The 21879-nt window shown below is 42.2% G+C and overlaps 1 protein-coding gene across 4 annotated transcripts; it reads right to left on the minus strand.

Annotated features, from left to right (window-relative positions):
• Positions 1 to 745: 745 nt before the first annotated feature.
• tjp3 (tight junction protein 3) lies at positions 746 to 21548 on the minus strand. 4 transcript variants are annotated; one of them, XM_053430695.1, is made up of 30 exons: positions 21365 to 21548; positions 13939 to 13995; positions 12835 to 12956; positions 12587 to 12689; positions 12182 to 12470; positions 11933 to 12036; positions 11633 to 11822; positions 11417 to 11492; positions 10881 to 10978; positions 10497 to 10593; positions 10208 to 10387; positions 9834 to 9937; positions 9225 to 9309; positions 8449 to 8528; positions 8084 to 8180; positions 6855 to 6943; positions 6655 to 6727; positions 6453 to 6526; positions 5999 to 6062; positions 5724 to 5880; positions 5235 to 5343; positions 4921 to 5140; positions 4622 to 4827; positions 4420 to 4515; positions 4238 to 4317; positions 3927 to 4137; positions 3666 to 3766; positions 2483 to 3043; positions 1930 to 1988; positions 746 to 1825 (listed from the first exon to the last, which is right to left on the minus strand). In XM_053430695.1, exons 2-30 carry the CDS (start codon positions 13984 to 13986, stop codon positions 1705 to 1707), a joined length of 3894 nt encoding a protein of 1297 aa, XP_053286670.1. In that variant the 5' UTR covers positions 13987 to 13995; positions 21365 to 21548; the 3' UTR covers positions 746 to 1704. The 4 variants fall into 4 exon arrangements, with proteins under 4 accessions (XP_053286670.1, XP_053286667.1, XP_053286668.1 ...); XM_053430692.1 differs by lacking the exon at positions 21365 to 21548 and adding an exon at positions 17868 to 18319; XM_053430693.1 differs by lacking the exon at positions 21365 to 21548 and adding an exon at positions 16919 to 17241.
• Between the last annotated feature and the right edge of the window lie 331 nt (positions 21549 to 21879).

Below are 21879 nucleotides of genomic sequence, written 5' to 3' on the forward strand. Positions count from 1 at the left end.
TCCACCATGTGACCTGCAGCTCCGATGGGGACCTTCCTCCTCCGTGTGCACCTGCACATTTATACAGAGACAGGGAGTGTGTGTCTGTGTGCGTGTGCGCGCGTGTGTGTGTTCGTGCGTGCGTTTGTGTGTGTGTTCATAGATCTCTGCTGAATACGTGATGTTTAACTCTACCACTGAAACTACGGCACAGACATATTTTATATTATGTGGTTATGTAGGTGTGTTCAAAACGCCGATCATATTTTAACTAGCCATGTAGATGGATGGATATAAAATGATATAATGATAATAATTTTGATAAATTCAAACCACATAAAAAAAGGAATGGGTTTTAAACTATATATTTATATGTAACTATTTAAACACATTCTGATTTAGAGGTACAACAATTGACCTCTTAAATGATCTCACAGAGGAGGTTGTTTTCATCTGTGTCTGTTTGTTTATTTGTTTGTCTGTTTGTTTGTTTGTCAGCATGATCACAGAAATGTGCAGATTGAGGCTTTATTCCAGGATTTTATTGTCACTTTGCTTAACTATATTTCATGACCAACTAGTGAATGATTATGACGTGTTTTAAATTGTATTTGCTTTCTATTTTCTAAACTATACAAAGGGTCTTTGAACATTGTTAAAAGCACTCTGATCCACTGACATGAAAGTGCCTCCTCCACGTCCCATGTTGGTTTGTGATCATTTGATTGATTCAGATGGATTTATTGAAGAAAAGGTATCGTCCAAGTACAACCATAAGGGATTTATTGAAGTTATGAAATCTCCAGGGCGGCTATAGGCTACAAGATAGGGTCCATTTCTAAAGGATAATATGAAAATACCATATACATTATACTGTGCTTCAAAAGGTTTATATATTACCTTACAAAAAGTTATATTAATGCCCACTTTATTTTATTTTAGCTCTGGAGGCTCAGGAACAAATCTCACAGCTCAAACATTTCCATTTCCATCTTCCTCACGCTCCGCTTTAAAATTCCAATGTCCACATCAAGAAGAAATATTTTCACACCAGTCACATCCATATTTCATTTGATTGATTATCAGTGATCAGGGTTAACTGTGGTAACTTATAAACATTAGAGACGCATAGGTTAAGTCTTTCTGTGATGATTGAACAAAACCGCTTTTGAAATGAAGAAAACACTTTAATGTAGAAAAAGTTAAAGAGTCATTCAAATATGTCATAAACGCCCTGCTATATTTCCATAAAAAAAGAGACTCACTTAGTTTCCAGTACAACTAAAGTTTGCGTACATGTTACATTCAGTAGCAGTAACCAAAAGAATGCTGATTTGTTTCACATAGGGCTATTTACATACAAATCTGGAAAAACCAAGCACTTTGATCTGAACATTAATCTCACAACATTTTTTACACTTTCAAACTCAAAGTGAAACGCTGTGGTGAGCTTGAACACAGCAGTTTCTTCAGTTCCCCCCAATGAATGAGACCCTTTGAACCAGTCCACCAACATCCTCAGATAAGTCTTACGTTTGAATTCATTCTGTGCCTTTGGGAAGCACCTTGAATTGTGTCTGAATGTTGCCGTTTAAATAAACATGCTTGTCTTTGTCGGATAGAAACAAAACAGAAACCCGAAAAATCAATGTTTCTTGAAGGAATGAACTGGTTTCCGTGTCCTTTTCAAATATCATTGGACTCCAGTTTTCCTCCTCAACCTGTCTAGAGTTCAGTTGCAGGGCCCCATTCAATGTCGTCCTTTTCTTCGTCTTCGTCCTCAGAGCTGTCGCTGCCTCGGATCTGTGTGCGTCTGAACTGCACTGCTTGGTGATGATGTGCCAGCCTGTTGAAGAGCAGAGGAGAGACGTTTACAACTATCACAGAGCCTCAGTGTGGGGGGGTCCTCCATTACTGCCAAAAACCCATAGGGAGCAAAAGAAGACTTACACAATGAACTGAGGGGCTTTCTTCTCCACCGCTTGTGCCTGTGGCTCTGCAAAACGAGCCTGAGGGGGAAACAAGAAGGATTTAAACAAGGATTTCTCATATCATTGTTCCAATTGATTTTTAATGATGGGAAACTGTTAAGAACACAGCTCACTGCAAACACTGACAGCCTGAATAATCCTAGTTTCATTAAGAGATTCTTAAGGGGCGTAAAACTATCATAGTAATTCCAGATTCAAAGCTCATTTACTACAAATCAAGAAAACCGAAAATCAGACATTACAATTCCAAAAAAGATCACGATCAAACACATTAATGTAGAGTGCACTGCGGCTGCAGCTAACCATTAAATTATATAATCGGTTAACTGTTCATCGCAATTTCATAAAGGGAGAGTTTCCATATTTAAATCGCCTGTGGTGTTCTACAAAATATCCAGAAGACAGTCAATATTCTTCTCTCTTCTCGGCTCGGACGACCTCCAGATGTGATGGGGTTACACATTGAACAGCACAGGTAATGGTCCTTTTAATCAAAGCCACGTTACATTTACCTGCTGTAGTTTGTCTTCGATGACCGACAGGCTGGGATGATGTGGGCTCTCATGCTCCACCTCAGCATGCCAGGGCTCTTTCACAGAGTGCTGAATGGTGGGGTCTGGGGCTATAAAATCTGGAGGGCCCTCTGATGGTGTTGTGGGTTCAAGCGCGCTGAAGTCGGAGTCTGTGAAGCTGCGATGAGTGGGTTCGTCCTCCTCGGCGGCACTGTGAGACGGGCTGTAATCGTCCTGGTGGGGTGATCTCGGCTCAGGAACGTGCATCAGAGGTGGGATCTCTCTGGGTGAGTACGTGTCAGGCTCGGAGTCCAACACGGGGCTGCGCTGCCCGAAAGCCGGCTCAGACGATCGGGCTAAAGCGGTTCCGGCCAACCGTGTTCCTCCTGACCTGGCGGCCTCTTGACCGGGATAGGCCTCCTCCAGGTCCTCGTTGTCGGTGTAGGCCTCTCCGTCTGTGTAGGGCTCTCCGTCAGTGTCTTCCAGGTCACTGGCAGCACTGAGGTAGTCTGACTGAGTTTGGTCCAGAGCATCCAGGTCCTGCTCTCCACCACTCTCCAACTGGACAGACAGACAAGTCATGTTAGATTGTCACTGGACAAGAACAGATGTTTTACAAACAATAAGATGGATAAGAAAACCACTTGCTCTCTTAAAATAAGATATATGAATAAATAATACATACTAAAATCTAAATCTTTGAATACAAAATATTATGTGAGAGATAACTGTTTTTTGACTATCTAAAAAAATTCCATTCGATAATTCAAACTTAGCAGGTGTGGAGCTTGGGCCCAAAGAAGTGCAGTGGTAAATTGAGTGGAATTTGGACACGTTCACGATTAAGAGATTTTGAATAACCAGGTGAGCAGCACTCTGTAACAGTGGGACTGTATGACAGAAATGATCTAACTGATCATAACAACAGTCTAAATCTATATCTAAAGAATCTCAATGTTGAAAGTCGACTTTCCCGAATATTTTTCCTGAGACTGTAGCAACAGACTCCACTAAAACCGTGATGTTTAAATGTGAATGGTAAAAAAATTTACTATTTCTGAACAGAGCATTCATAAATTGTGAAAAATATATGACTTCCAAGATCTGATGTGTGAAAAACAAAAATGTTTGTTTGCAGATTAATTTGTGTCTAACTGTGTGCTTATGTGTGTGTGTGTCATACCGTGACTTCAGACACCCAGACTGGTTTGGACTGCTGGTGGCGGATCTTATCCTTCAGGGTCTCATACCAGGCGTGTGAGTTGGGCTGCAGGTCAACACGTGCTGGAGGGAAAATGTTCACATTATAAAAATGGTACATCTACACGTGTTACTGTCGGGAACAAGTGAATAAATAAAGAACCTACATAACAGCAGTACTGTTTTAAGTCTAACGAATTCCCAGTTGTGACTGGTGCCACAGAGAGATGCTTGGTTTTCTTACATGAGAACAGGTGGCTGCAGTGTTTCCTCATCTTGAGCGCCTGTGTGTAAAGGCGTCTGGAGCTCTTGTTGGAGTCGGGGCTGTACTTCTGCCTCATGGCCTTGACGTCCTTACGGCTGTGGGGGTCCAGGTACAGCACCATGGGGTGGTACTGGATGTAGTTGAGTCTCTCCACTGCAGTAGGAGTAATGTCCAGCAGAGGGTGTTTGTCCTGGAGATACAAAAACACATGAGAAAGAGGGTGTGAGGGGAAAAAAGAAAACAAAGAAAACAGGATTTTGTTTCTATTTGTTGATTTGACTTTGATTCACCTTCTCTGCTATTCTCCTAACAGCATCCAGTTTAATAACAGTGGAGCCGCCGTCTCCTCCTCCACTGCGAGGAACCATTTCTGCCATAAAAAAGAAATGATTAATTAATGAAGAAGTTATCTTAATTTTGCTGTTCTGAATTTGAGAATCAGGACAGAAAGTGACAAGAAAAAGAAACCGACCTGCAACTTCATAATCATCAGGCATCTCTCTGGACAGCTTCTCCATGGCAATGTCATTTAGAGGACCCAGAATGACAATCGGCCGTTTGAAATTAGCTGCAGACATAAACAATCCAGGATTATTAAAACTTGTTCAGCTAGTCAGCGAGTTAGGACACGATCTACACGAAATCGTCTGTGTGTGTTTGGGAGGAAAAACAACCTTCTCTGAGCAGGACTCTCTCATAAGCAGGGAATTTGCCCTGAATGGTGAGGTGCAGCAGGTCTTCTCGACTCCGACGCACGTTCTTCTCGTTCTTTTTGTTCCCTCGGAGACCCCGTAGTTTCCAGAACTCTGCTCTGGGGCCTGTCAGCTGCTTCTCTCCAGTCGCCCGCTGTGACTGCTCGATGCTGGCCAGCGTCTCAGCCCTGCAGGAGATAAATGAGGAAAATAAAAACGTATGAACTTATGGGCCTTGATTAAACTAGAAATCTATCTCTGTCTTCTCATCTCTTCTTGACCTGGTCTGGTTGGGGATGGTGCCTTTGTCCATCTCGTGCAGGTTGTTCCCCATGCGGCTGGCCAACCAGCTGCCCAGTTTGCCGCGGTGCATCGTGTCTAGCACCCTGAACACCTCCCCTCTGGTGAAGCTCAGACCGATGGGGCCCTCGGCTTCGTGGTCAAAGTGGGTGCGGATGTAGAAGTTGTCGGCCAGGTTGGACTTGATGATCTTCTTATAAACTGAAGAGACAATACATTTAGGATTAAAAACTGTCTCACTAGTGGAGACTGAAAGGAAGTTGACCTCGGATCAGTTCTATGCTGCTACACTTACTGTCCATCTTGTTCTGGGTGCAAATCGCCACTTGTTCTCCTTTCTTGATGTTCAGCAGGAAGTTTGCTGCCTCTTCACGTGTGAAATGACCAAAATCAACGTTATTTACCTGAAGAGATAAAGGGAGAACATTTCGTTAAAGGAAGCGTTATCTCTGAAATGCTACAGTACTAAAAACTGTGAAATTAAAGATTAGTTACATTGACCCCAGACTTCCAGCATTTATCATTGTAGTAAAAGATCATAATAATATATACAGGGTTATGGTTAAAGGAGAAGATATTGCACCTTTCAAAGTACGCAAAACTAAATAAAAATGAGACAAACCAAGAACAGAACATAATAATATTTTTGGCAGACTAATGCAAACATAGGGGTTTACTGTTGGGCGTTAAATAGGGTGAAGTGGTTGTGGAAATACACGACTGATTCAAGGTAAAATGATTGGTTTAGAACAAGTCTGAGAGGTGCATTGAACCAAGATCTCACCTTCATGATCTGGTCTCCCTCTTTCATTCCCTGGTTGTACGCAGAGCTGTTTGGCTGAACTCCCCCCACAAAGATGCCGACGTCGTTGCCCCCCACCAGCCTCAGGCCCACGCTGCCGTCCTTCATAAACGCCACTGTGTGCAGGTCTGAGCTGTACCTGAGGGAGGTAGACAGACAGAGGAAACAAGCAAAGGGATTAAGATTGTGGTCTAACTACTTTTCTGGTGAATGAACATAAAGGAAAACGTTGATCCAGATGAATTAACAATACTCACCCTGGAATAGATGATGGGTAGGAATCTGGGGGTAAAGAGTAGATGGGCTCTTCTTCAGACTTGGCTGGAAGAGATAGGAAATGAGTGTATTAATTGTAAATAATAAATTACATGATCACTTTACTAACTATTTAATTACGTATCTACTGAAATAAGTGTATACAATTAAAAAAAATAACCAGAACAGTACATCCTGCAGAGTTAAAATAAAGGGTAACTTATTACTCAATAATATTTAGTTATTTATGATCCTGGTTCCATTTTATAGTGAAGTAATTTTTATTTTCACCCCTAAAACTTGGGATACTGTGACCTCAGATCTAGGAGGCGGAAAAAACGTTTTTACTTTACATTGAGCAATTCAATAATCTCAACTGTAATCTACTTCTGAAACTATTCTACAGTTATCAAACTTGGAGCTTCATTTCCCATCACAGACAGGGCTGAGCCTTACAGTAAGGTGGTGGGTTGCTCTTCACTGAAATCCCAGACCTGATGGTAGCAGTTCCATTAGCAGCACTAGGAACACTGAGGAGGAGAAGACATCATCTGTGAGGTTTATGTTTTTCAACAGCTCTAAGGGAAAAACACACTTATTTCTGATTATCATATGATGTGTTTGTTTATTTGACAGAGTGTGTAGTTTCATTGTGTACCTGTGGTGGCTCACGTCCCGCTCTGAGCTCCCCGACCTCCTCAGATGTGACAGCTGGTCTGACTCTGAGGAATCTGAGGAGTGAAGCAGAGAAACAGAGACGACAGAGTGTGGTCAGGACTTTAATCTGAAACTCCAGATGACAACAAAGAGGAAGAGAGGATCAGGATTAGATTGTTACACAGCGGAGGGCAAACTGACCGTCAGGAGGTGGTCTGATGGGGGACGGGGCACGACGAGGAGGGTCCTGCTTCACAGCGACTGACGTGGATTTCAGGTCAGGAAGGACTCTGAGAGAGGAACAGAAAATAAAGTGCATCTTTTAACCGGTGTCATATGTTGTACATAATTCATTGGGAAATTAAAGATAGTCGTGTCTATGTCTCAGATTGTTTTTGTGTATCTGCAGCTTTCAGGAAATCCTGATGATGTAACTTTATATCATAAAGGTCATATCAGTGCAGAGTGTTTTACAATGAGAAAACACTTTTCTATCATTGTGAGGACACTTGTGCCGGAGAGCAGGTTTAGGGATAACTTTAGTTCAGGGTTCAGGTTCTAGTTAGTTTTAGTTTCGAGGTTGGGATGGAGTTAGGAATTTTTGTGATTTTAAGGTTAGAGTAAAGATGCTAGGGAATGCATTATCTCAACAAGTATCCTCACAACTAATTCAAAACAATAATGCATGTATTTATGTTTGTGTGTGTGTGTGCATTAGGGAGTTTAACCCACATCCATGTCACTACCGGCCGCTCAGTAGGTTCTGAATAAAGAGCAGATGCATGTTTTACTCTGTACTTTATCTAGTGTCTCACTTCTACTGATAATCACAGCTGACTTTCATCCCACAGGTGCTTGTGCCATAGCTGAATATTGTATACATAGATTTTTATTTGTTTTAAATAAGTTTGACATTTGTTTAGGGATATTTTATTCTATTTTGGGGATGGGATTTTACTACGTGTTTAATACTTTATTATGTATCATGAGTGTTTTTTTTTCTTGTCTACATTTGAGTGAGCTCATTAAGAGAAATTCCAATTAACTCTGCTGATATGGAAATAAAATTGTGCAACATTGTGCTTCGAGTGAAGATGTTTGGTTGACGATGAACAAATATTTAACAGACCATCTGCATATTAAGTGATGTGCCCTTATTTTTGCTTTGGTACAGCTGCTCAGGTTAGTCGGCATCAGGTTTACTGTCAACACAGCTGGTTGGGGATAAATTTAGATTAACGTTAAATCGTTTAAGTTTAGAGTTCCCTTTCTGGTTCGTCCCACAGGTCATGTGTATAGTTCATGGTTATGAGAAAGGATGTTTGAGTTACTCAGCTGTGGTGAAATGCTGGTGACCTGTGAGAGAGAGCTCTGGTGCTGTAGACAGTCAACATTTGATTCATGACATTAAAGTATCAAGTGTCTCTCACCTGTATCTGTTTTTGACGACGGTGGAGGGTTCGCTGTCTGTCGACTCCCGGCGAGGGACAGATGCGTAACTGGCCTCGGACTCAGTCTCTGAAGGAGCTGAGGATCAATACAGGAAGGATATCATCAGGAAATGTATTTTGCATTTAAACATATTTTATACTAGTTTGGGATGAATTTAGATAGAAATCCATTGATTAGTAGTCAACATGCAGATGACTTGGTTGGGAATTTTTGATTTGACCACGAATCTAAAAAAAATCAATCCAAAGCACATACAAAAACTCCCTCCACAAGTTCTTACAGTGCTTTCCTCTACCACACAAAGAAACATCACCTGAAACATCATGTACACACACACACACACCTTTCTGTGGCAGACTGGTGTCGGCAGTGCTCCATCGCGGCGGCTCCACCTGAGGCTGAAGGGAAACGGTTGGCAGGACTCTGGAAGAGAAGAGAGGGAGGTGGGAGTGAGGGAGGAGGAAGACAACAAATCTCAGTCACGTCATGAGAGGGGGGGGCTCGTGGCTAATATGATGATTATTGCTGAGAGCAAGAAACTTTAAATGTTGAATATTCACCTTTATATCTCTGAGGGAAGCTCTCTCTGTGATGGTTTACCGTCACTGATCGAAACTGACCTTTTAGAAGAATTAGTTGTCTTGCTAATTTGTTTTTTGGGGTCACTATAAATGTTTCGACACGCTGACTAAAAACATGCAGATTTACACATATATGATTAGAGTCGTTACTAATAATTTTCCTAAGTTTAATCAACACTTAGCCACATACAGGAGAGGGAGATGTTCAGTGAAAGTCACTTTTATTTCATTGATTAAAACAAAATGTCAAACACAAACACTTGGTACAGTCCAAACCACAAATCCAATCAAATCAAAGGCTACAAAATGAGACTTTGAGGCAAAAACAACAAAAAAAAATAGCAAATCAATAGAAATCACCAGACAGAAAAAAATTGGTAATTTAAGGTCTAAAAAGGAAAAAATAAAAACGTATGATTAGCTGCTATTAATAATGACAGAGGTGTTCACAGTCTGCTCACTTCCCAGTCCGTGAGATCTTGGTGGGGTTCAGAATGGGGGGTTGGGGGGTGGGGGTTGGAGGGACCTTCATCTGTACCTGTATCTGCTGAGAGAGTCTTGACTGTAAGTGGTGCTCTGCCTCTGAGGAGGCGCCAAGCTGCCCTCTGAGGAGGACCCGGAGTCTGTGGAGGAAGAGAACGGGAGGGATTAAATACAGTATGACTGTTGTAAAGTGTGGTCTATACTGTGCTGCAGCATGAGGTGAGTGGTGTGGTTTGTGATAGTATTCATCGTAACTAAATGTGTTTTGACATCTGCAAAAAGTAAAGGTTGAAAGATATAGCATTTGGAAAAGCTTTACATTTATTGAGAAATATTCAAATGTTAGATTAATCAGCCTCTATGCTGCCTGTTAAACCTTAGATGTCACATAAAAGCTCATCTTCTTAGCAGTAGCTTGTTTAATATAGAGAAATAATGTTGAGCAATGCTGCCATAAATCACCACTTGTATCAAACAGAGTTGACTGATCATTTCCACATATGGTTGGAAAACGTGGCACAGATCAACCTTCGCTTTCTTCTCATTTTTGACAGTTGACACCTGTTCTTCAGCAAACACTGAAGTTAACGCAAATATTGTCGAAGAGGAGACAGACAAAGTCCGGGACGTGTTGCATCGCGAGGAAGTAGGAGTGTGTGCTGACCTGGGGCTGGGTCTCTGATGGGCGAGTTAATCCTCCTCGGTGGCTCCTGGCGGACAGGGATGGGGGAGGCTCTTAGGCCGTGGACGGGCAGCTCAGGGAGAACTCTACGCAAAAAGAGAAGCAGAAAAAACTGTTAGAAAACAATATGCAGAGACTAAATCTAATATCGAAAAGATTATACTTTATAGTGTTGCTGTGACTGAGTCTGTCATCTAAAGGTTTAGGTTGTTATTAATTGTTATTAATTAGAAATATAATGATAAATGTCCATGGCAACAATAAAGAATAAACAAACATTTCCCTCCACAGTTTGTGAAAGTAAATCTTAAAATTCTTGAATTTAAGCCTGGAGTTGAATAAAGCCTTGTCCTTACTTGTATTTGTCTGGGCGTGAGCTCCCTCTGATTGGAGGAGGGGAAGCGCTGCGGTCAGAGTCCGACTCCGACACGGGCTTGCGGGGCCGTGAGGCAGAGGAGGAGGGCCGAGAGGTGCTCCAGTTCTGGACAACAGGTGAAGACCGGGGGTCGGGTAGGATGGACATACCAGAGAGAGTTCTGCAGAGAGAGCAAAATAAAAAGATGTTAAAAATCGAACAATATCCCAAACCAGAGAGAGTTTGATGAACACTTTGTCACCATGAAAGAGAATTGAACTTGAACTGACTTGTACTTGCTGGGCTGATCCCTCACGTCCAGACTCTCTCTGTCTCTCCTGACACGAGGAGGAGAAGGACTGTGATCCGACTCGGACTCAGATGGAGCTGAAGAAACAACAACAAAGATTAACAAACACCATCTCTGCCCAACTGTGTACTTAGATCTTTGTGTCATTGATTTAAAGCTTGATGTGACTTCCAGCAGCTACAGAAAAGTTAAACCAGTCTCAGCTCGACTCAGTATTTATCACAGAAAATGTTAATGTTGCTTTTTCTGAGGCTGTAAAAACATCTACTTAAGAAGAAAGACGAGAAATGAGATTTCCTTTATTGTCAGTTTTGTGATCAACAACATGTGTTCTGGTGTAAGTCAGTGAATGTGCCGGACTGACCTCTGCGAGAGGCGTAGGACGCGACAGACGGCCGAGTCAACGTGGAGCGCATCGGTGATGAATCCCGAGACTTGGGTGGAGGAGGCTCAGCTCTCGTCCTGGATGAAAAGACAGAGGTACTGGAATCTTTCAGTGCTTTCGAAAGGAAATTCAATTCAGGTTTGACTCCTATACATATAAATTGATGATATAAAAATCAATTAACTACAGCCTTAAATATTACATCTATATCATGTTACTGCTCACCATCTGTTTGCTTGCTTTACACAAATAATACATCATTGTTTAATAGGACAGATGATGCAGGCTGTGTATACTAAGTAAATGGGTAAATATGAAAGACAAAGAACAACCTATTAAATCACAGACAGCAGGCGGCTTGATGGTTAGAAAGTGAAACTGAATGACAGGAATGAGACCGGTTTTAGTTTTTATTTCACAAAGACTGAAAGGAATCCTCACCCTGTTTTACAACTACTCCCTCTACTGAAGGGTGATTAAATGTTATGAGGTGGCGTGGAAGGTGTTGTGTGTACCTGCGTGTCCGTTTCTCTCTGTTGGGTTGACGGGATGTTCTGTGAACAGGGATATCTTGGTCGATGTCTGAAATATCTGATGGGAAACAGAAAAGAACAATTGCTCGTCCAAATCCTTCTTTATCTCTTCTCTCCCACAATAAAGAATAATTCAGAGTTTGTTTTAAATCCTCATGTTTGCAGCCCCACTGTACTTTCCCCTGCTCCCTCCCTTACCCTCAAGTTCAGAGCTGCTGTTGTGGCGGCGGCCGTCTTCACTGTTGGGGGCGCTGTCCTCCACCTCGGGGATGCTGACCAGGAACTTGCGTTCGTCCCGGAGCACCGTCATGGTCAGTTTGCCCCTGCTCTTCTCCACCAGGTGCTTGGTCTCCAGCAGGGACAGATTCTCCGTCGTCATGCCATTGATCTGGTCAAAGAAAACCAATCGATTAACACAAAGTGACCATCACATTATTTCAAACATTACACAACATGGCTTGAAACAGGAGATGAACAGATTGATCAGTCATTTATTACCTTGAGAATGAGGTCTCCCTCCTGCAATGTGCCTTCCTTTGAAGCCAGGCCCGTTTCTGTCATGTGCTTGATAAAGATCTGACTACCCAGCTTCAATCCATACTCTGCAGAAAGAGGGAGAAGAGAAGAATCCAGACCAACATCAGCACTTCAGAAATGGTAAGAAGGTGTGGAATATGTTGAACTTTTGTTCTGTAGTGGAGTAAGAATCTCCCATGAACACTCAGGTTTCTTTCCTAGAAATCTTACCGTCTGTGACTTTCTTTTTAACCAGAGTGGTCCTGAGGGGCTTTTCTGGAACATCCTGAGGTGGGAGCCTCTTGTAGCCCGTCGTCATTAACGGCAGCGTGTTTCCATACCCGTTACGCTCCGGCGAGGTGCTGCGGGCTCGGTACCGATTGCTGGTCCGGTTGTCGCTGCCGTCAGAGTAGCGACGTGCTCGTCTAGGAGGGTCCGGGTCCAGCAGGTTGGATTGGGAGGCGGCCCGAGTCGGTCTGGTACTGGCTGGAATCTGGATCTTGCGAGGCCGTTTCACTGTCTGGAGAGGAGAAAATTGAGAGAGGCAAAGATGTTGAGATGTTGAGCAGTAACAGCAGACATACAGAAGTAATTTGGGTGTTTTGTTTGTTGTTGGTGCTTTGGTTCTTTACTTACTACATTTGCAGTCTTGCCACATGATTTCAGGATCTGAATGGTGAAGTTAGAGTGGACGTTGTCCATGGATGTGCCATTTACCATGACAATGTGGTCTTTGGTGCTGCAAGACACAAGGAAACAAACACATGTGAGTCTTGTTCTGTTGAAGGGTTCACATACCTCCCAGGTATGTGTACATTCAGACAGGCGAGTGTTAAACAGTTGAGTTTATCCAGTCATGTCAGGAATGATGGTTGTAGACTTACAAGAGTCGTCCCATGGCCGGTCCGTTTGGCAAAACGTCTGACACCACCACGGCTGTGTCCCCATCTGGGTGAGGCTTGTCCTTTCCTCCTGAAAGGGCAAATCCAAACCCCAGCTTGGGATCCTGCCATCATGAGAGAATGCAAATTGAAACAAAAAGAAAGGCGAGGCATGACAGTGTAACATGAGTGAGTGAAGAAGAGAATTCAGGAAAGTAGGTGGGCAGAGAGTGAGAGCGTGTGTGGGAGATACAGTAGAGAGATAGAGGGAGAAGGGGAACATTCCAGCGGTGTTCCGTATGAACAGCTGGTGCTGTGGGGTGCAGCAGGGCGTGTCGCTCTTAATACCTGCTGTGAAACCGAGAGGTCTGAAAAACGGTCCGGCTGAAACCCCCCAATTCCTACATTATACCCTCGGAAACAATAGTGAAACTGCCTCTGTGCCGAACATCCAGGCTCGACTTTCACCTCTGCGTTTGAGCACAGACCAAACAACACTAACGCACCAAAGATAAGTGGTTAAACCTTCACATTTACTTACACTTCTTGTATTTGTGTCAAACGTTTAACGTAACATAAATATTCTTTCTTTCCCTTCTGTAATGTAGATATTTTATATTGTTTGCTATTGATTTTTAAATATTTTTATATTAAGCTTGCTCTAAACACACCACAGGCAATTCCATGTATGTGTAAACCTACTTGGCAATAAAACCCAGATTTTAAAAGGTGCTATATGCTCGTTTTCTCAGCCCTTGTACTTGTTTTGGCGGGAATCGGGTGTTGATCACTCGCCAAGAGTTTCAGCTATTATTACAAGACAAGTGTTTAGAATACGTCCTCTAAACCGCCCAGCTTCTCCAGAGCAGACTGTATGCTCCAGTGACTCCCTGTTGCAAAGTGACGAGATGGGTTGGCGTGGCTGGGGCTAGCTGTTAGCATGCTAACTTAAGAAGAGGCCAAGATGTGATTAGAGATAGATGCAAAACAAGAGTTAACAGCTCTTAGTAAGAAAAGGTTTAAGGCTGAACTCACAATGTTTCTGCTAGATTGGTAGTGTTACCATTAGCTATGTAGCATTAGCATAAAAGAACATAGGGCCCTTACCTTGTTTAGTGTTATTGTATGTTGCTCCCATATTGTTAAGTCCTCCATGCCTGGTTTCTGGAGAGAAAAAACACACACACAACAATCAATGATTCTAGTATAATTTGTACAATACAAGTTTAAATTCGACAATAATAAATTATAATTTATTTATCCTACTACACAATCCAGGTCTTTGCATGAAGGACAGTTGAGCCTGAGCCGAAAAGAAAGAGTGTGTGCACGACACAGCCTGATCTCAGCTCTCACCTGTCCCAATCCTGCCTGACTGGTATGGAGGAGGGGCTAAATGGAATGTGTGTGTGTGTGCGTTCATGCTAACAGCACATCACTGGGGAATTGTTCTGGAGTGTTACACATAGAAAACCCTTGTATAGAGACAAGCACGGGTGTAATTAATGGATACTCTCACAATTTACCTCCTCAATAACCAATTTTTTACATTGAATAATCATTTGGTAATAAAAGGTCAAAAAGTAATGAAAAACATCAGTTATAGTTCATGACAACACAACATCTTTACATTTCATTTTTTGGTACGCCCTAAGGTTTAAAACCAGTTTACTGTGATGTATGACAAAGAAAGGCAAAACATCATGGTTTTAGAAAAGCTGCAACCAGCAAATATTTGGCAATTTCACTAAATAGAAAGAAATGGATCATATGAGTATATTCATTAGATATCAGATATTTTTATTTAACTAATAAAAATGTATATAAAGTATATAAAGTAAATATGTATAAAAATAAATATATGTCCTGTTCGAGTGACACATCACGCCTGTTCTACACAGCATAGCTCTATGTTTGACTCTCTTGTCCCTGGAGGTGTTATTGTAGAGCTTTTGTAGACTGACCAGTTCTCAGTTCTGTGCTAGTTTGTTTTTAAGATTGCTAATGCTGAAACACCATGATATTTCTAATAGACGCGAAATCAAAGATCAATAAAGAAACTTAGAAATCAAGTATTTGAACTTTTGTGGGTGATTCACTGCAGAATTTCACACGTGAGTTAAAGTTATCAGAGTCACTCCAATTACAAAAGTCTGCAGTCCTTCCACTTGACTGATTCTCTACTTATCTGTTCAAAAACATGTACGTTTTCTCTGTGGCAGTGTTATACTTCAAACCACAAAGCTCTGTCGGGAAACACAACAGCGTGCCTCGCGTGTTTCTCATTTTCCACATTCTATCTGTCGTCAAAACCAAACAAGACAAAGTGTGGGCTGGTCGTTGACTATATTTCTTTCAGCGAGGAAGCCCAAATAAAAACAGGAAAAGCCAGCTGCTCTCGTCAGACACACTGTTGTACTGTCATAGTCAGATGACAAAAAGAAAAAAAAACATTTGTGGAATTTGTTCAAACTCTAGCAGAAAAAAATGTAGGTGACACAAGCACAATAAACTGATATTGCGGCCAAGACAGGTGAGGAAGTTAATGTGTACAAACACCTGCCTAGTATGTGATCTCACTCAAACACATCATATAAAAACTTAATGTGAATTTACTTCCAACGCACCCTTTTAAAAATGTATTTCAGTCGAAAATTAAATTCAAATAAAAACACGAGGGGGCAGATCCACGGTCAGGGGCAGGGCCGGGGGACACTGGCTCCATCTGCTATCTGATTGGCCCCTGCCCAGTCTTGCCAGTATACTTTAAGTAGTCCTGTTAGTAGTCTTGGCAAGACTGCCGACAAAAATGATAATTTTAGGAGATTTTAGTTTTTTTTTAATATACTCAATCACGTGTGGCTTTGCTCAAAGCTATAGCGCTACAATGAACGAGGAATGACTTGATATGTGCACCTTACTGAATTCAGATTTGTGTTGTGTAAACTGTGGCCCCTTTATGGCCCCTGATTTACAAAAGCACATTATCCACCTGTGACTGGGACCACTAATCTTTGAGGGGTCAAAATCTCAACTTAGATCTCTCTGGTGGGTGTAAGGTGTAAAGAGGAGTGCAGGAGCACAGAGTGTGACCTGTGAATGGAAGGCTGTTTGTTTGACCCTGTTACTCATTAACTGAACAAATTGCTCAAATAAAAGCTGGCCTTTGGTTTTCCTGCTGCATTCGAATCTAAACGACAGCTGATGTCATGGTTTGATACTGTAGTTTCATAACAGTTTATCACAGTTTCAAGGGTGTGGAGGACATCGTGAGCAAAGCCAGAAACCGAGAGTCAGATTTCTTCATGTTTGAACAGATGAAAGTCTGTCAATTTAAAAACACAGTCCACTTGAGTTCAATCAAGCTGCACCAAATTGCAGACACTTATGGATATCAGTCCTCTGAATATGTCAGATTGAATATCCATGAATTATTATATAGGTTAATCAGTGCAAACTCACAACCACAATGTTTAAGAGAGTGAAAAGCTGGTTTGCAGAGAGTCACTGAACATCTGGATATCATTCTCTCAACTGGGCGACCAAGAGCCAACAAGATAAACAACAAGGTAAAACAACTGTAATAATGTTGCAACGCTACTGAGTGGATCTACATTCAGAGAGATTACCGTAGCCATCAGTTAAACTTTAACTGAGGATGTGGTCATGTAGTAATGTGATGTAAAAAATAGTCGCTGCTGTCGTGAATTTTATGTTAGCCCACAACTGAGTGTAAAGTAAGACTTAAAACCACATGGATGCTACGAGCTCAAACAAATCAGGTGTTTGAACCAACGCGATGCTTCAATCATTAACAAGCTCTCTAACTAGCCAAGTCCTTGCTCCTGAAAACAATTGATGGATCCAACTGGAAATTAGCAAAAAGAATTTAAGAAATATCAACACAGATATGACATCCGTTTTCTGGTTAAAGCTGCAAAACCTGCAGACTTGTCCCTTCAGGGTTTCACGTTTAGCTGACATCTCATACAGGTCATTTATGATTCATGTCCTTTGTTCAGCTACAGGTACAGTCAGACATTTCTCATGATATACTGAATCCTTTGTATTCCTCCCTCTCACTTACCACTTGGTCTATAAACCTCACTTCCATTTCCCACTGGGACTTCTAAGCGGAACAAAACACCTGCGGCCTCCAGCAGGTCAGTGAACAGCGTGCTCTTTATATTCCATATGGCAACGGCAAACAACAGCAGCTCCCAGGAATCCAGGTCCAGTTACTTGTTCCTCAGATCAGATCCACCAGGGTGACGGCCTCTGTCTCAAACCTCTTGCTGCAGTTATTTTTTTCTCGTATATGACGAGCTGTGGTGTTTCTGTGTCTGCGGGGGCGAGACCTCATCTGGAGCGCTCCTCCCCCACCCAGCCTTTGCCCACTCTCACAGTCACTCTCCAGTGCCCTTTAATCAACATGGATTAAGGTGGAGCTTCACTGCTCTACACATTAGACAGCAAAGTGAGTGAAGTATCTTAAATGTAACGGGTATCACTTAGATGTGCGTCGACCTGCATCAGCCTAAAGTGAGGCTAAACTATTGTGACATAACTCCTGAAGTAGAAATATACAGCTAGACACGGAAAAAACAAGTAATCAATTATTGATCACTTGTATTGCTTTCAAGTATGAACACATTTACAACAACTCAATCTGCTCCGGGTTTTCCCAACCTCGAAAGTGAAACATGCTGCATTTGTGACAATAAATAAAATCCCACTTCAAATTGTCTAATGTTTCTACTTTCTTTAAAATAAGCCAATAAACCAAATAACATAAATATAAGGATATACTACATAAAAAGTCAAATAATGAGAAAATGTAACCCACAGTTATTCTGAACTGTATTTTAGGATTTCTCTGTAATAAGCAGCCGTAACTATCTGCATGTAGTACTTATGATAAAGCCAAATTGACACTGACTGAGCATTGATCAATATTGTTCTGGTAATACAACCCCTTTCAAAAGAACACTTTTGGAAATTTGTGGTTAAAGCTTCATCAAAATGCATCCACTTACAGGCACCACCAGAAGTGGAGGTGGAGGTTCAGGGGGCAACGAACCAAAGTGCTTCAAAAGTTTGATCCGCTGCGTCAGGTTCATCATAACAGTGTTGTTTTCTCCTGTTAACAACACCAGCTTACAAACTTAGGCACCGTCTCAGAATAATGTAGACGGTCAAAAAGACAAATAATCCACCGAGACACCTCCGTAAGAAGACACCTAAAAATATTCTATTTAAAATGTAGAAAATTTAAAAAAAGGCATAAATAGATTTTCTTCTGCCTCCAGACAGCTCATGTGTTCATCATTGTGTCCGAATTATTCCCTTAATGACAGTTTGATTCGTCAGACAGGACCACTTGCTCCCACTGTCATTGGTATGTGAGCCACTTGGTTTAAGTTGTTGTGTTTCCCACCAGGCTACAGCAGGTCCAGGGCTGCTGGCTGAGTTTCAGTCTGCTGGGTGCTATGGTTACGTCTGAGGAATGAGAGCACTGGGCTGTTAATAATTGATGGGGTGTTTGCTACACTATAGGTCTGCTTGCTCTGAGTAAAGTTTTCAAGGCTTCCTACACAGACCTGCTGTGTTTTCAATATCAGGAAACATTAACATGGCAACACAGAGCTTTGACGGTATCTGTGGTTCATGGTTAACGTTTATGCACGCCCCAAATGTGGGCGTGCTGGTATCTCTCCCTCTCTCTCTGATTTTGACTCTGATTATCACTGCCCTGCCTCGCCACGACGACAGTCACAGTGACTTGTAGCCAAATTGTTTGGAAGGAGGGAGGAGGAGCGGTTATTCACCTCAAGGGTGAACAGAGATTGAAATCAATATTATCTTCGTATCACTTCCTAAACCAGAGATCTTTCATCCACAGTTTGATGTTTGTATTATTACAAATAAAAATAACTGGTTGTGGCATAAAATAACAGATGCAAGTCTTTGGCTTAGGTTCAGCCGGGTGGAGAAGGGAGCCACCGGTCAGTGGGGGCACTACTCCTGTATTATTAATATGTCTGAAGAGAAAGAGAGCACAGAGAGAAACTACTACTGTTACTAAAACAAACACTAAGCAGAGGTGTGCCCCCTCTAGTAGGTAAATAACCATTCATTCCTCTCTCAGGACTTTAGTCTGTTCAGCAGCAGAGCCACAACTGTGTTTCTGTTAGATTAAGGCCACTCCTCTTCCTCCTGCTGCTGCTATAACAACATGCAAACTACAAATCATCAACCACCAACCACCTTGTTCCACTCCAGGTCCCACAGCAAATTCACACTCCTGCACCATTCCAACAAGCACCACTGATAAATATTAATGACTCAGAGAGGTATAGAGACTTCCTTACACAGTGTAAGTGGTTAATGAGGAAAATAGTAAACCTTCTCTGTGTAAACATCGAGCTTCAGAAGACAAATACTCAAGAGGTTTACAGAGCGGCTGTAATTACACAGGCCTGGGCTTTGTACCTTCCACTCAAACAATGGATGTACTCATGGTATGTGCTGTCAACAGTGTGTAAGTACTGTGAGTACCCACTTTACATCTACCTGGAAACCAACGTCTTCACATGGGTTATGAAAAAATACTCACACAAACTAGGGAAAACTGATTCACTCATGTCAACAATTCTGCTTCAGTCCACCAGATGTCTATTTAGAAAGATCTTTATGAATAAATATTAAATTAAAGACAAAAAGATCATATATATATATACATATGCAAATGTGCATTTGGTGTTGTTAAAGCTGAACTAAACTGAGCCTATAATAACAAGGGTATTATGTCTCTTTGTTTAACAATAAACTACATTAAGAGTTGTTAAGACCAAGTAACCTTCACCGTTCAGTGAGCAAATATCTGTTTTGTTACCTCCACCAAGGTTATGTTTTCATCTCGGTGCATTTTGTTTGTTTCAGCAGGATTACACAGATAAAGGAACCCATTTCATTTTTGGGTGGATCGGAATAAAGGGTTAGCGGATTCTGAACCCTCTTTAACATTGCGAGACGCGAGATTATGAAGTTAGCAACAAGTTCATGGCTCTTAAGGAGAACAGTCTGATATATTTAGAGGACTGATATCTGAAAATAAGGATCCAACAGATTGAGTTGTGATTTCATGAAGACGCTGTTTTGGATTAGCAGAGATATCTGCTCTCCTGGGTGCCCTTCTAGTTGATGAGAACATTGCACTTGACCACAGCGGCCAATGGTGCTAATAAATGGGAAGAAATGCTAGAAATTACAGATGTTCACAGATGTCACCAGTGTGATGAAGATTTGCAGGAAAAGCCGTATCAGACAAACATATGTGGGTATTCCATCCAACATTGCAATAATATACATCATCAAATACTACAGGTGACCTCCCTGAGTCTTTCACGCTGATCAAAACACTTCATTTGATTCAGGATGTAATTATATAAAATATACACGGACCCAGCTCGAGATAGAAATGACTCGTCACAGGAGACTGCAGATCAGCAAACAGATACATGACCCCCATACTCGAAGCACCGGGTCGTTCCTCAATCAGACAGTGCATCAGTTAAATACACTGATTGGAGCGGAGGGAGAGAAAGACGCAGATGTTTGGGAATGTGGAGTCGAAACTATTGTGCAATTCTCTGCTGGCAAACAGGTAGAAACTTGCGTGTGTGGCAGAACCAGTAAGGTGAGGTTGAGGGAAAGTGGGGCTTGAAGCTGTCAGCCACCAACCCAGACACCCACCCACCAACCAACAGATACCCCCTCACATACACACACAGAGGGTATCACTGTTTTCTTATAAAATTATGGAAGCAGCCATCCCAAGGACTTTAAACTGACTTTAAATCGTAGTGGACATCCGAAGCAAAACCGTATCCCTAACTTTGACCATGAACAGTTCATACCTAGCACTAACCTTAACTATGACCAGTTCATACCCATCACTAACATAACCACAATTCACATCTCACCCCTAACTTAAACCAGGATCTCAGAAATGATGTTTTGCCTCATTAGGACTGAGCCACGGTCCCCATGAGGTCCACTGTACCTGTCGTGGTCTGTGTTATCACCTGAAACAGAAACGGTCCCACAGAGGCAATAAAAACGAGAACACTCGACACACAGGTACTTCTGCTTAAGCTAGAATGAAATATGCTTCAGTGAAATATAGTGAATAACAACCCACACACGATGACAACAACAGGAACTGACACACAGGCCAGTAAAGACTTAAAGAAGTGATGCCACCATTAGACTCTAACTTCTGTTCCTATCTAGTCCTGGGCTGTAGGGGTGGACATGCTCACGGCTAACTCTGAGCTAGCTAACTCGTCTTAATCTTATTTTTAAATGAGGTTACAGCCACACGTTTCCTACAGAAAGGTCAGGTTTTCTTGTAAATAACTTCAGTGGACGTTTCTCTCCAGCTCCGTGTCCCTCTCGCCATTGTGCTGATGTGGACTGACAGCCACGCTCCACCTGTGTGCACCAGGAAGCGGAGGAGACGCTGACCCACCTGAGGACGTGGTGTCTTCGGGCTCGGTGTTTCCTGTCCTCCGCTGTCCCTCCACTCGTCCAGCAGCTTCGCGACTCTCCGCGGGTTAAAGTCTTCTTCGGAGTCTCGCTCCTCCGCTGCGTCTCTTTTCCGGAGTTTCTCCACAATCCTCCAGAGGACAGGTGAAGGGGCGTGGCGACCGCGGCGGGACGTAAAGGTGAGTTTCGCGACGTCATCACGCAGCGCCGCGTCACCGAGCAACCGGAAGTGTGTAGGCGTACACAAAGTACTCCACCCAGGGGTGTTGGTGCCAAGAGGAGTCCAACACAATGAGCCCTGAGCTGCTACTCTTACATTTTCAGAACAGGAAATAAATTAATTGATATTAGGCAGGCAGAACCTGATAGATAAATAATAATAAAACTTTATTTGACGACAGTTAACTTCCTTGAATTATACAGTCTGTTTGTAGGTTTATTGCCATAAAGGGGAACATGGCATATGAAATAGAAATGTGTAGAGTCATCTGTGTAATC

This window comes from Pleuronectes platessa, chromosome 9, assembly GCF_947347685.1.
Source record: "Pleuronectes platessa chromosome 9, fPlePla1.1, whole genome shotgun sequence".
Classification (NCBI taxonomy): Eukaryota; Metazoa; Chordata; class Actinopteri; order Pleuronectiformes; family Pleuronectidae; genus Pleuronectes; species Pleuronectes platessa.

Bases quoted from the DNA above. Each gene is read 5' to 3' on its own strand.
- tjp3 (XM_053430692.1), bottom strand. From the start codon at position 17,954: ATGATGAACCTGACGCAGCGGATCAAACTTTTGAAGCACTTTGGTTCG. The intron at 10,979-11,416 runs GTACACACAACA...CTTTTCATCCAG, and splicing joins AGAGAGAAACGGACACGCAG to GACGAGAGCTGAGCCTCCTC. The intron at 4,138-4,237 runs GTGAATCAAAGT...TTGTATCTCCAG, and splicing joins TTAGGAGAATAGCAGAGAAG to GACAAACACCCTCTGCTGGA.